The sequence below is a fragment of the Vulpes vulpes genome, chromosome 12 (genome assembly GCF_048418805.1).
Source record: "Vulpes vulpes isolate BD-2025 chromosome 12, VulVul3, whole genome shotgun sequence".
Lineage (NCBI taxonomy): Eukaryota > Metazoa > Chordata > Mammalia > Carnivora > Canidae > Vulpes > Vulpes vulpes.
Window position 1 is genome coordinate 148,949,252 of NC_132791.1, and position 15,712 is coordinate 148,964,963.

Consider the following 15,712-nt stretch of genomic DNA (forward strand, 5'->3'; position numbering starts at 1 on the left):
TTTAAAACCATTTTAATGGGTAAAATATTTTTCTGTTCACATTCATAATTCTTTTCATATTAATAGCCAGAATAATTTTATGAAGGTGATGCAGTGATTGAGTTGTACTGTGTTTGATATTTCTCAGGAACATACAAAATATTGCAGGGAGATTTTAAAAATATTTGAGGAGCTAGAAGTATTCCAGCTATCTGTTAAGTCACACAGTATAATGAAGAAATAGCCCTAATGTGATTAACTGTTAATTGCCTTCAAAAGAAATTAAACTGATGGCTTATTTATTTTTTCAGGTAAAGAGCATGGTGCATCATTTATATTTTAATGATAAACTTGATGCACCAAGGAAAAGTCGTTTTCCAGAGCGTTTCATGGATGATATTGCAGCTCTTGTCAGTACAATTGCTAGTGATATAGTTTCACGATTTCAGAAGGTAATAACAACTTTTTAAAAAATCAGATCTCTACCAAGATCACATTAAACTATCATGCTTTTATTTGTTTTTGGTTTTTATTATGTTTTCCAGGACACAGAAATGGTTGAGAGACTCAATACAAGCCTTGCATTCTTTCTCAATGATCTGTTATCTGTTATGGATAGAGGATTTGTTTTTAGCCTTATTAAGACCTGCTATAAACAGGTAATGCATAATTAGTTATAAATAACAAATAATTTAAATACTGTTTGCTGCTTTTAGAGTTGTAGCTGAGTGATCTGCGAGAACACATTCATATATTAATGGTTTTAAAAAGCAGCATTTTTTAAAAGATTTATTTTATTTTAGAGAGAGCATAGTGGGAGGGGAAGAGGGAGAGGCTCGAAGAGAGAATCTCAAGTAGACTCTGCACTGAGTCCGCTGACTCCACATGGGGCATGATCTCCCAACCCTGAGATCATGTCCTGAGCTGAAATCAAAAGTCAGTCATTCCGTGGATGGCGCCACCCAGGTACCCCCAAAAGCAGTGTATTTTGGAGGCACCTGGGTGTCTTAGTTGGTTGAATGTCTGACTTTTGATTTCAGCTTAGGTCATGATCTCAGGGTCTTGGGATTAAGCCCTGCATCGGGCTCCCAGCGGGGGAATCTGCTTATCCCTTCTCCCTCTGGCCCTCCTGCTCTCTCTCTCTTTCTCTCTCTCTCAAATCTTAAAAAAATAAAATCAGAGTATTTTTATTAGTAAGGCAAAAATAAATTCCATTTGTTTAATGAGGACACAGGACTATGGCAGGCTGGTATCTGTACAGCTGACATTTCCTTGGTTTTACTGGCCAAGACATGACTCTGATTCCCGTTCTCAAGCAGATCATCAAGTCACTAGTCTAAATGTTAAGTGTAACTGTGTAACAGCTCTTGGGGTCCTATCCCAGCTTTGTTGAGGAGTTGGAATCCTGTGAATGGGAGAAGGGAGCATGGGATGCAGTGCTTGTGTAACATTTCCCAGCTGGTCCACAGCCTTATTTCTGAAAATTACCAGTTCAGAATGCTGTTTGGCAGTCATATATTTAGAATTTGAAGATCTAGCCTATCAGATGCCTTTATTATATGTTTCATTCATTCATTCATTCATTCATCCGTTCATCCATTCATCCATTCATCCATTCATCCATTTTAGAGAGTACACACATGAGTGGGGAGAAGGGGAGAGAGGGAATCCCAAGCAGACTCTGCACATTGAATATGAGCCCGACTCAGCATTTGTTCCCACAGCCCCGAGATCATGACCTGAACTGAAAGCAAAAGTTGAACACTCCACTGACTGAGCCACCCAGGCACCCCGTATGTTCCTTGTAATAGAAAAATTAGAACTATATGTGGGCACTGACCAACTTGAAAATATTGTCAGCAGTTCAGCAGTATGACTTCCTAGTGTTTGCCAAACATTGAGTTAGACCCCAGGGATGCCAAAGCTATTAAGTCAGTGTATGTATGTCTCCTCAAAGTAGCATATATATGTCTCCTCAAAGTAGTTTATCTTGCAGCTGGGTGAATAGACAGATATTTTAACACAGGGTGCTAATAATCCAAAGAGTGGATCATTTCCTTTATGAAGTTATTTTGGTGGTATCCACAAAATCCAAATTGCCCACTAAGTAATCTGTCATCCTGATGTTGGCTTGAGAAATGATATATTCAATTGGTGTTCTTTTATTTATGTGATGCTTACAAGGTATCTTCAAAGCTTTATTCATTACCAAACCCAAGTGTCTTGGTGTCCTTGAGACTGGATTTTCTGCGAATTGTCTGTAGCCATGAGCACTATGTTACGTTAAACTTGCCCTGCAGTCTGCTTACTCCACCTGCATCACCGTCACCTTCTGTTTCTTCTGCAACATCTCAGGTATGCAAAGTGTCTGAAAAAAAATTTGTTTAAGCCTATGTTTATAAGAAGCCATTGTAAACACTGGAAAAAATGATAAATACTATTGAATAATAGCTATGTGATAGGCTCCATACTAAGTGCTTTATAAGTATGAATTTTTTGCTCCTTAAAGCAATTCTAGGAGGTAAGTTCTATTATTTTCATTTTACATAGGAAACATAGAAGAGTCATTAGCTTACCTGAGGTCACACTGTAATAAGTGGCCAAGTGAGGCTTTGAATCAAGGCACATTTTGACTTAACTCCAGAGCCCAAGTTCTTAACTACTATGTTGTCTTCCTCATACAGATTTATGCACATCCATGTGAGGGAATTCACTTATTTAAGTTTGTTTAGATGTTTTCATAGATTGGGTTTTCTTGAAGATGCAAGGTTGTCTTGAGTTCTGGATGAAAAATGTTTACTAGGGAATCAAGACCTGTGAAAGGAAAAGAAATGAAGTAGCAGAGAAAGAAGGCAAACTGCAGTGCAGTCCTGAGAAAGCCCTGCCTCCCTCTTTCGTACCTAGAAAACCAGAAGGAGAACTAAATGGATATTCCTAAGGTTTTATTGTGTGACAGTGGACTTCAACAGCTAGTAGTTTCTGTCAAGACAAAAAGGGGATATCATAGCAGTTATAATGTGTCTTATACAGATTGAGATAAAGGGCTTTTCTGGTTTTAGTGTCAGAGAAGCCTGGTTCTTCCCTCTCATGAAACGTTCTTTCTGCTATATAATTCCTGAAGCAAATAAGATAAGATTTCATAATTTCTTCATGTCGATAGTCAAAATTGATCTTAACTTTTTGTAATTTTTTTGAGTTATTTAATTCCTGGGTATAATTCCCTAGCCTAGATCAGTCTTAGATGCGTGATAAAAAAAATTTTTTTAACTTCACTTAGCTTAGAAAACATCAGAGAGCACCCACAACTTTTCATTATAGATTGGCCTGTTTTCACATACTCTTTTACCTGTCTGGCATATACTTCTCCCTAAAACAGATAACGTTAGTCTTTAGCTATACAGTGAAGAAGAAATTAATCATAAGTATAGTTCCTAAAACTTTTAATGAAACACATTTGTCTACACCTAACTCCCTTCTGAACATCTCATTCAGCTGAGAAATTAATAGAATTCCTTCCATTATCTTGTTCCCTACTTTCTTATCTAACTACATTAATTTAAGATTCTAATAGATAACAGAGACCTCACCCTTTCTGGGGTGAGGGGGGCAAGCATAATTTTATATATTTATTAGGAAGATGATTTCTCTGGGATGCCTGGGTGGCTGAGCAGTTAAGCATCTGCCTTCAGCCCAGGGCGTGATCCTGGAATCCCGGGATCGAGTCCCACATCAGGCTCCCTGCACGGAACCTGCTTCTCTCTGCCTGTGTCCCTGCCTCTCTCTCTCTCTCTCTCTCTCTGTGTCTCTCGTGAATAAATAAATAAAATCTTAAAAAAAAACAAAAAAGAAGAAGATGATGATTTCTCTGTAGAGAATCATTGTTCTAAAAAAAAAAAAAAAAAAACCCTCACATGGATGGTCCTGAATATGAATTGGGGGGGATGAGATTATAGACACTCTTGTCTTGAACCATATCATGGGGGATGCTATTTTGCAGTATTAAAAATCTTGTAAAAACTCTGTGAGTGGGGGCACCTGGGTGGATCAGTCAGTTAAGCATCTGCCTTCATCTCAGGTCTTGATCCTAGCGTCCTGGGATTGAGCCCCACTTTGGACTCCCTGCTCAGCAAGGAGCCTGCTTTTCCCTTTCCCACTCTCCCTGCTTATACACTCATGTGCTCTCTCTTTCTCTCTGTCAAATAAATTAAAATTAAAAAAAAAAACTCTGAATGCATCACAAAATGGTGGCATTTTATAGATAGTATCTTCTCTGAATTACAATTTTACTGGTATTTGGATTTACTCTGGAAACCAATAGCTTTGATTATCATTATGTCTTTTGTACCCAGCAGTAAATACACATCATTTAGATTTACTTTTTTTCTCCTTTAAGGTATGATATTGAAACATTAAGTGGCTAAAAGAATAAAGAAAAAAAAACAGATGGAAAAGTTTCGATATGAGAAAAGGGAAATTGAAAATAAAAGTGTTATTTATCATAGTTTCTTATATCAAAAGTAAGAGCAGTTACTTTCTCCAATGTAAATAGTAGTAACATAAACTACCCTAGGCAAAGTGTGTCTTACTCTGAGATAATGCCCATACGGCATTTGTCATAACATTCTGTCTGGAGGATGTTTTGTTGCACAGCTATTATAGTTTTGTTCTGCCTCCCTCCCAAACAGAGTTCTGGATTTTCCACAAATGTACAAGACCAGAAGATTGCAAATATGTTTGAGTTGTCCGTGCCTTTCCGCCAACAGCATTATTTGGCAGGACTTGTATTAACAGAGCTGGCTGTCATTGTAGACCCTGATGCTGAAGGGTGAGTACATTTTTTCGCCTTGCAGAATAGCAGTTTGATTTTGGAGAATGGGACAGAAGTAATATACTTACACTTCCTGAAAATCAGAAAAATATCCTTTACCTCTCTTCTTCTACTTCTGTATTCACTAAGTTCCATACCCATGTTATTTTTTCATTTCATTGATTTTTAAGAAAAAAAAATCATCTCTGAGTTTGAGGTTGGTCTTTAACTCTGTGGCGTGTCATGGTTTATTTGGTAGCATTTGTTTTTCTTCTTAATAGTTACACAAAATGCTTGTGCTTGTTAGTAGGTAGACTCTTAGATTTGTTGATATACAGTAGACACATTTCAGTTGAGGAAAATCGACTAGTTTTCTATTCCTTGTAAGGAAAATTGTTTGCCATTATACTATGTAGCATTTTATTTCAAAATATGCTCTATAAGCAAAATATTCTTAGGTTTTAAGACCTTCTAAAGTTATGTACACTTGTACAGAATTTTTGAAAATTGATATAGTAAAGAAAGGGCATATTACCTGATAATTTGAATTTATAGAAATAGCTTGATTTTTGTGGTCTAGCATCCCCATAGGGTATTTCTATCTTAATTGTTTTTAAAAGTCTGTGTGATCATCATTCCTTTAGGTAATAATTAGTTTTTAAAAATCCACATAATAGGATCTTTAGTAGGAGTTTTTTAAATTTTTTAATTTTAATTTAAATTCCAATTAGTTAACATACAGTGTAGTATTAGTGTCAGGTGTACAGTATAGGGACTCAACACATCCATACAATACCGGGTGCTCATCACAAGTACACTCTTTAATCCCCATTTTCAATTTCACCCATAGCCCTGTTCCCCTCCCCATAACAAAACTGGGGTTTTTTCTTACTTCTTTTTGTTTGTTTGTTTTATTTCATGAATTCCACATATGAGTAAAGTCATAGCATATTTATCTTTTTCTGACTGACCTATTTTACTTAGCTTTCTGCCCTCTAGATCCATCCATGCTGTTGCAAATGGCAAGATTTCATTCTTTTTATGGCTAATATTCCATTGTAGGTATATACTACATCTTTTTTATTCATCTGTTGATGGACACTTGGATTGCTTCCATACCTTAGCTATTATAAATAATGCTGCAATAAACATAGGGGGTGCGTATATCTTTTTGAATTAATGTTTTTGTATTCTTTGGGTAAAATCCCAGCTTTTAAGATTTTACTTATTAGAGAGAGAGTGCATGTGTGTGTGCAAGAGGTGGGGCAGGGGTGGAGGGGGTGGGAGAAAAAATCTCAAGCAGACTGTGCTCAGTGCAGAGCCCAATGTGGGGCTCGATCTCATGACCCCAAGACCATGACCTGCGCTAAAACCAAGAGTAGGATGCCTAACCAACTGAGCCACCGAGGTACGCCTAAAATCCAGACTTTAAGTAATGGTCCTCAAAGCCCTTATCTGGCTCTTTTATGCTTTTGCCACTGTCTTCTCTCCCCCACATACTAAAATATAGCCATCCTGGTCTTTTTTTCTGTTTCTCTAATATGCCAAACTCATTCCCACTTTAGGGTATTTGCACTTGGATTTTTTTCTCTACCTAAAGCAATGCTCATGTTACCCTAAGACTGTCATGTACCAGTTTGCTCCTCGTGATTCTTCAGGTCTCCACTCAAATAGTGTCTTCTCAGTGAGGCTTTCACTAGCCATCCAATTATAATTATAGCCATTCTGCCTTGCCACATCATTCCTATACATGTAGCCCTCTTTTATTTTCTACAAAACATTTCTCTGAAATTTGCTGCTTAATTTCTGTCTCCTCCCATTAGAATGTGATTTCATGAGAACACATGAAATCTTTTATCTTCTAAAATATTTGTAAGATTTATCTTTCTTGTTCACTGCTATACTTCCAATGCCTTAGAATTGTGTCTGGTACAAGTAGATGACTACATATTTATAAACAGATGTTAATTTCAGTGAATGAGCAATTGACTTTGGGAGACTCACATCTCATCTCTAAATTTTATATTCTTTAGTGGTATATAGATAAAATACAGCCTACATTGTCTTAGATAGGTCCTTGAGAGGAGTACTTTTCTTTTTACTTCATCTGCTTGCTAATAAGAATAATTCCTTTGTGGCAATAATGTTTTAATATTGATCAAAGATATGCTCTCCAGAAACTTTCATTATAGTTAGAAACTTTCATTATAGTTAGAAAATTAAGACTATGAAACAATATGATTAAATGCTAATTGTGTAGCACATACTTCTACAGAAGATTAATACCTTTACTACTGCATTTGTGAGACTGAATTATTATTTTTATTTATTTTTTATTTTTCTCTTGCAATAGCAAACTCTTTAAGAACAGGGACAGCATCTTATCCTTAACACTGAAAATAGAACGTTGGATGTTCTGCATAAACATGAATTTAATAGCTGCCTATGACTCAGTAATGTAGACCTATAAAAAGGCTTAGAAAGATGAGTGGGTAGAGTTGATTTTTAGATTATGGTCGGGCTGCTAGCTGCAGAGAGCTAAGGAACACACACTTGGGTTTGAGAGTTATCATTGGTAATGCAGAAATTCAAAGGGGAGAACATAACAAGCAAATGGCCAGAATCTTAGACTTGGGTAAAATGAAAGATTTTTGAGAAAAAGGTGAGAACTACTGGAGAAAAAATTGAGAAAAGAAAAGATAAGATGACAGTGTGGAGTAGAAAACTGGAGAATAAAATCTGAGATATGTCAGTTAGATGTGGTTCTTGACAGTGTTTAAAAATACACTTTCTGAATAAAACTCTGGAAGGAAGAAGAAAGAATCTCCAGCTGGATTTCAGATACAGCAATGTAAAGCAGCTGATAAGATGAAGGGCTCTGTAGGAAGACCACCTGATTTCCAATCACAACTTTGAAATTTGCTATGTGATCTCAATAAGAGCTAGTATTTACTGAGGAAGACAGTGTACAAGACAGTGTGCTAATAAATATGTTACATAAATTATGCAACTTAATTCTCACAACCACCTTATGGGGCAGGTAATTACCCTCCTACTGTAGGTAGAGAAACAGATAAGTTCAGTATCTCTAAGAAATTATTTAGCTGTTAAATGATAAAGGTTATGCAGTGCTATGTGGTAAGCTTTCAGAAACAGTTTCAAAGAAAAGGAGTAGAATATTAGGAAGTAAATGGAAACAATGGACTGTACATTTAGGAAGTTTATCACTGGAGAAATTATTAGTTTATTACTGAGTGATAGTGTATAGCTAGAAGAGACTGGTTTCAAGTGAACATATGTTTTCAACATAGGAAAGGCTTATTTGAAAGAAAGAAGGGAAGAATATAGTGACTGGGGGCATCAAAGCTGTTGAAGAAACATGATGTTCATTGGAGAAATTATTTTTTGAGAGAAGGCCCAACTTTTTCTGAGACAGAAAAGGAATGTTGGAGATATAAAAGTAGAGTTGTGTTAAAGATCTGGCTAGAGCAAATTCAGAATGATTTTTTTTTTCCTAAAAGACAGAAATTGAAGGTAAGGTCTTTCCCCAAGGTTGATGGTGAGAGGCTAACGGGAAGAGAAGGAGACGTGAAATGGCTGCCAAGTGTAGCCTTAAGGGTCTGTCAAAAGTTGGCCAAATGTTTGATTAGAATGGTTGACATAGTCAAAGCACCTTCAATCTGAGAAAAGGCCAAAAAAAAAAAAAAAAAAGTGTGATGATGAGTATTTTAGCCCACTTGAAACTCAGGCTATTATTGGGAGTCTACAGAAGGCCCAAATGAGGTAGATAAGCAAGAAAGTTTTTGTTTTGTTTAAAGATTTTATTTACTTGAGAGAGACCATGCACAAGTGGGGAGAAAGGGCAGAAGCAGAGGGAGAAGCAGACACTCTGCTGAGCAGGGAGCCCCGGTGTGGAGCCCGATCCCAGGACCTGAACCAAAGGCAGATGCTTAACCAAAGCATTCACCGAGGCATCCCAGAAATTGAGTTTAAATAGAGCTGTCAAAAAAAAATTAAATTAAAATAAATAAATAAGCAAGCAAGCAAGCAAGCCGTCAGAGACAACCCCCCCCCCCCAACCCATGGACTGCATAATTTATTAAGTAGAGGATTTTTCTTTTAGAAAAAAGAGATAAAAGTTATTTTTGGTAAATGTGAAAAGGTCTAATTTGAAATAGAATTTGTAGCTACTTAAAATTTACTTTTTTTTCCCCACCCTGACTCCCCAAAATTTACTTTTTCTTTTTTGCTTCAAAATATAACCATAGGGCAGCCCCCGTGGCGCAGCGGTTTAGTGCCGCCTGCAGCCTGGGATGTGAGACTGGAGACCCGGGATCAAGTCCCACATCAGGCTCCCTGCATGGAGCCTGTTTCTCCCTCTGCCTGTGTCTCTGCCTCTCTGCCTGCCCCTCTCTCTCTCCGCCGCTGAATAAAAAATAATAATAATAAAAATATATAACCATAACTGGTCTTATGTTATTTAATATGAATATACACTAATAAAGAGTTAACGTAAAAATATTCAGATTTACTCCTAAGTGAATTTGTTTCACATTTCTTTTTCCCTCTATCATTATTTTATACAGAAAGACATTTGTTAATTTTGTAATGAGAAGTGTTTTATAGGAAAACATTGCAAATATGTGGCAGAGTTTAAGTTAAACAAAATTGATTAGGTACTGTGACTTACTGTTTGCTTTAAAGATATTAACTAATCTCTGTGACCTTACTGCTGCTGCTGCTTCTTCATCTTCTTTTTAAATAGACTGTTTGGATTGCACAAGAAAGTCATCAATATGGTACACAATTTACTATCCAGTCACGACTCAGACCCACGGTACTCTGACCCCCAGACAAAGGCTAGGGTGGCCATGTTGTATCTACCTCTGATTGGCATTATCATGGAAACTGTTCCTCAGCTCTATGACTTTACAGGTACTTAATATATATTTAAAATAAATCTTAAAGAAAATCTTAGTGTTTAAAAGTATTAGAAATATATTGAGGCTAAAGATCTTATTTTAGGAAGAGAACTATAAGGAAATGTACACTGACATAAGTAAACTGTCAATATTTAACCGTATTACTGAGTAACTTTTGACTACGTGAGAGAATTCACTGCAAGCTTTCCTTAAGTAGTCCTTGTGATGAATTTTAAAATAATGATTTATAGCACTTCTATACCTACCTATTAGAAAACAGGTTTTTGGTATGAGACTATACTGTTCATCTGAAAATATATATATAAGAAAACTTGGCAGATGTGTGCCACCTTCAGGCTCAATTTGATTCATTCATACACACACACACACACACACATTCATATACACACACACACACACACACATATATGTATGTATAAGAAAACTGGCAGATGTCTACCACCCTCAGGCTCACTTTGATTCATATATACACACCCATATATATATACATACACATTCGTACATACACATATATATACAACACACATATATAATTGAAATTAATATTCATCAGAATAACAAGAATGTTTATTGTGAATACTAGTTTAATAAGTTGAAATTATGTTGCTTTTTAAGAACTAGAACTCATAAAGTTTTATTGCTCTTGCTTTCTATATTTAGAATTTCTTGAATTCCTTCATTTGTCCTAAAAAAAACACTGTTGTTCACATTTAACCTAGCAAAGTACTTCTTCCAGTTAAAGTACTTCCAGTTCAATAAAAACGTTTAAAAACAAACTGAGTACCTATTTACTGAGTACCTATTACACATTAGGAACCTGAACAAAGCTGGTGATACCAAGATAACCAACTGTGTCCTTAAGGGACTCATAGTTGAGTAGTTCAACCATTATTTTGATTGCTAAAGTGGGCTTCCTTATCTGAAGGTGGAAATGTTTATATTATTATCTTCTTTGACTTGCAAGTTTTCTACAAAATTATAAATTGTTACTGAAGGAATAAATTTAATGTTTAAAATATTGTTTAAAATAAGTAAATCTAATGATAAATATTTCATGTTAATAGGTTTTCTTTTTAAAGAGTAATGGAGAATAGGAAATTGCATGCTCCATAACTATTAATTAACCTAAATGGAATTTTGTTTATTTGGGGATTATTTTTTTCCAGAAACTCATAATCAAAGAGGAAGACCAATTTGTATAGCCACTGATGACTATGAAAGTGAAAGCGGAAGCATGATCAGCCAGACGGTTGCCATGGCAATTGCAGGAACATCAGTTCCTCAACTAACAAGACCCGGCAGTTTCCTCCTCACATCATCGGTAAGAAAAACTGTCCTGTAGAAGTTTTTTCTAGAAAGGCAGATATTTACAGATATGTTTCCTAAAATAACTGAAATTGTTGTATTAGCTGATGCAAGAGTACTCAGAGTTTTATTTACTTTGTGGAAACATTAAGGTTCTGAGAATGTTGCTTATCTTGTATTAAGTTGTTTTAAAAATTATTAATGCTGCAAGGTTTATGATTTAAAGCCCTCTAGTCTATTGTTTGGAATTTTGAAAGTTACCTTATTGTAAACGGCCTTTTTTCTTTATTTTCAAAATCCATTTTCTTTAAAAATTTTTTTTCATTTTTTTTCAAAATCCATTTTGTTCTTTATCAACCCTATTAAATATTTTCAGTTGTCTAGCAATTGAGAATATTTTTTTAATCTGTGGAGGTTTATATTGTTTCATGCTTAAAAAAATTAATATGTACTCTGCCCTGTAATTTTTCCCCCTTAAAAATGAAGGATGTGGGAGCAGAGAGGAAACAAACTACCAATAGAGTAAGATCAAATTCTTAAAGACTTTCTTTCTGAAAAATGCAATAATACTTATGGTAGCTGTCCTGACAACTTAAAATTTTATTGAGATAATTTACATATCAAAAGATTCACCCATTTTATATGTATAGTGTCATGAGTTTTAATGTACTTACAGAGCTGTGTGGCCATACCACAGTCTAAGTTTAGAATATTTCCATCACCCCAAAAAGAACACTTAGGCCTGTTAAGAACCACTGCCTATTTTCCCCCAGCCATAAGCAGCAACTCACCTACTTTCTGTCTATATATCTGTATAGATCTGCCTATTCTGAACATATCAAATAAATGGAATTATACACTGTGATCTTTTGTGTCTGGCTTCTTTCACTGCACATAAAGTTTTTGAGATTCAGCATGTCGTAATGTGGATGAGCACATCTTTTTTTTTTTTTTTTTTTTTAATTGCCAAGGAATACTCTTTTGTATTGATATGCCAGATTTTTATCCATTTCTAGGTGATGAACATTTGGATCCTTTCCAGTTTGGGGCTGTTAGGAATAATGCTGCTATGAACATTTGTGTACATGTCTTTGTGTGCATATCCGTTTCTGTTTCTATTAGGTATATACCTAGAATTGGACTTGCTGAGTCATATGGTGTCTCTGTTTTTAATATTTTCCAGAAACTTCTAAATTCTTTTTAAAGTGGGTGCACCAGGGTAACCTGGGTGGCTCAGCGGTTTAGCACTGCCTTCAGCCCAGGGCCTGATCCTGGAGACCCAGGATCGAGTCCCACGTCAGGCTCCCTGCATGGAGCCTGCTTCTCCCTCTGCCTGTGTCTCTGCCTCCCTCTCTCTCTCTCTGTCTCTCTCTGTCTCCATGAGTAAATGAATAAAATCTTTTTAAAAAAATAAATAAAAAATAGAGTGGGTGCACCACTTTACATTCTCACCAGCAATAAATAAAAATTCTCATTTCTCAAATCCTCACCAACACTTGTTATTGTCCCTTTTTTATACCTCGGTGTAGAGTAGTATCTCATTGTGGTTTTGATTTGTATTTCCCTGATGTCTATTGATGTTGAGCATCTGTTCATTTGCTTATTGACACATCTTTTTTGCATCTTTTTTGTATGTCTTTTTTTTTTTTTTTAAGATTTTACTTATTTATTCACAAGAGACACAGAGAGAGAGAGGCAGAGACACAGGCAGAGGGAGAAGCAGGCTCCATGCAGGGAGCCCGATGCGGGATTCGATCCCAGGACTCCAGGATTACGCCCTGGGCCGAAGGCAGGTTCTAAACTGCTGAGCCACCCAGGGATCCCTGTATGTCTTCTTTGGAGAAAACTTCATTATCTTTGCCATTTTAGTATTGTTACTCATCTTCTTGTTATCAGATTAAAAGAATTCTTTATATATTCTAGGTACAAATCCCTTATCAGATAGGTGATTTGCAAATATTTTCTCCGATTCTGTGGAGTATCTTTTTGCTTTCTTGATGGTATTCATTTGAAGTGGATAGGTTTTTAATTTTGATGAATTCCAATTTATCAACTTTCTTTTATCACTTGTACTTTATTATTTTGTACATATAATATCAAAAGCATATGCACAATTAAAGTATAATAAAAGAAACAATAATGTATCTACCTCCCAGCTTCAGAAATAGAACATTGCAAATTCCTTGGAAGTTCCCAGTCTGCCTTCAATCCAGTCCCTGTCTCCACCAAAAATGACCACTGCACTCAATTTTATTGACTTTTCCTTTTCATTTTTAAAAACTTTTCTTAGGTAAAACATACTATATATTAAAAAGTACATGGAACATAAATGTACAAATTTACAAAATATTGTAAAATGAACACCTTTGTAATCACCACTCAGGACAAAATAAAGAACATTGGCTGCCTCTCAGAAATCTTTAGCATGCTTTTCCCCACCACAGCTATCCACCACGCCACCCTCTATCCTAATGAAATAATTGCTTAATTTTGCTTATAGTTCTACCATTCAAGTTTGCATCCCTATATACTGTAATTTAGTTTTTTGTTGTATCTTTAATTTTCTTCCAAGTTATAAAATGTATAATTTACTGATTTTCATTTTTCTGTGTCATTAAATTGTCTATCCATTCTATTCTCAGATGTATGAATGTCTTCTGACCTTTGGTTATTTCAAATAGTAATCCTATAGGTTTCTTTACATGTATCCTGTGTGTGTGTACACTTTTATTTAGGTTATTTCCTAGGAATAGAATTTACTGAATCATAGGGTATGTATCTTTATACCAGATATACCCAGGATTTCCAAAAGGTTTGTCTCAATTTGTTCTTTACCTGCAGTATTGAAAGTTCCCATTCCTTCACATGTTCGTCAGCATTTAGGTTTTTCAGACTTTAAAATTTTTATCAATCTGGTAATTTATAGATGTATCTCATTTCAGCTTTCACTTTCCTGATGCCTTATGAGAGTACACACTTCTTCATATACATACATGTTGGCTATTTGAATTTTCTCTTTTGCGGTTCTAGAGTTTATTGCCCATTTGCCATTTGATTGTCTACTTTTGTTTATGATTTGTATGAGTTTATATGTTCTGGATCAAACCCATTGTCAATTATAGGTGGTTCAAATATTTGCGTGTGTGTGTGTGTGTGTGTGTGTGTGAGAGAGAGAGAGAGAGACTTGCTTTTATCACACACTTAATGGTAAATAGGGTGATTTCCCTATTGCAAGATTTTGAAGAGATTTCCTCTGTTATTTTTTTTTAATGCTTTTTTGTTCTTTCATATCTAATTCTAAAATCTACCTGGAGTTTTTTATAAACAGTAGAATCTCGGGATCCATATTCATTCATTCATTCATACCATTTATTAAAAGATTATTTGGCCTGCTCTTCTGGAGTATTATTTCAGTATAGTCTATCATGTAGAAAAAGTCCTCATGCGTATAAAAAAATTTGTATTTCTTCATACATCTTAGAATCAGCTTAGGATGTTCCACTAAAGTAAATAAAAACCAGTGAATTTGTGGGGATTTTGGTTGAGATTATATTGAGTCTATAGATCAATTTTGGTAAAAAATGATATTTTTACACTACTAAATCTCCTAATCCTTAAACATGATAGATACCCTTATTTTTTAGGCCTTCCATAACACCTATGAATATATAAGCTTTTATAATTTTCACCAAAGAAGCCTAGTACATCTTTTATAAATATATTTTTATTTTTTTATAATATCATAAAATTATATATAATACATATATATTCTTATAAATGTCATCTTTTTCAAAAATTCTTTTTTCCAACTGTTGATTAATTTTTTGAAGAACTAGAATTAGTTTTATACAATGATGCTTGTTTTCAGCAGAATTCCTAAATTTATTTAATAACATATGCATAGATTTTTTTCTACATACACAATCTTATCATCTGTGAATAATGACAGTCTGTTCCTTACTTTCAAGTTCTTTCCATAACTTATTTTACTGGCTAGAATCTCCAGTATAGTTATTGCATACAGTGATGATAGTTGGCATCCTTAAAGGAGGAAACCTGTGACATTTCATTCTTACACATAGGTGCCATAGTTTGGGGGAGATTTTTTGTTTTTTTCTTTTTTTTTTTTTTTTTGCTGTCTCGTATTATGGAACTCCTCTTTCTGTTTCTGGTTCACTAAGAGTTTTGTTTTTTTTAACTATGAATAAGTGAATTTTATCATGTGTTCTTTGCATTCAATGAGATGCTTGTGTTAATTTGCTTTTAAATCTTTTACTGTGAACCATTTCAATTGATTTTCCGGTGTTAAACCTACCTTCAGTTGCCAAATTAAACTGTCTTTTTTCACAATTGTGTTTAATGGATTTTGTGTGCTATAATTTAAGATTTATGTATTTTGTATTTATGCTTATAGGTAAAATTACTTGTAATGTTTTTCTCATAATGTTCTTTACAGGTTTTGGAATCAGGGTTAAATTAGCCAATTTAAATTTAAGAGGGACTTTACCCTTTTGTTTGTTCTCTGCAAGGACTTTTTTTAAAATTGGAGTTATTTCTTCCTAGAATATTTGGAGAACCTGTGGGTGAAGCCATCTGTACTTGCAATTTTCTTTTTTGAAAGTTTAAAAATTACGGACTTAATTTCTTTAATAACCATAAGACTGTTCAAGTTTTCTGT

At 34.9% G+C, this 15,712-nt stretch overlaps 1 protein-coding gene across 16 annotated transcripts in view; it reads left to right on the plus strand.

The window, feature by feature from the left end:
• The window catches only part of DOCK7 (dedicator of cytokinesis 7), a 218,785-nt gene that overhangs the window by 146,914 nt on the left and 56,159 nt on the right, over window positions 1-15,712 (plus strand). For all 16 annotated transcript variants that reach the window (XR_011995971.1, XR_011995972.1, XM_072730737.1 and 13 more), the window contains 6 exons: window positions 291-431; window positions 525-638; window positions 2,164-2,334; window positions 4,665-4,804; window positions 9,552-9,721; window positions 10,896-11,050. Coding sequence is in view for 14 of the 16 variants with exons in the window: in XM_072730737.1 (XP_072586838.1) it covers window positions 291-431; window positions 525-638; window positions 2,164-2,334; window positions 4,665-4,804; window positions 9,552-9,721; window positions 10,896-11,050 (891 nt within the window). In the remaining 2 variants the exon portion in view is untranslated. The remainder of the gene's footprint in view (window positions 1-290; window positions 432-524; window positions 639-2,163; window positions 2,335-4,664; window positions 4,805-9,551; window positions 9,722-10,895; window positions 11,051-15,712) is intronic.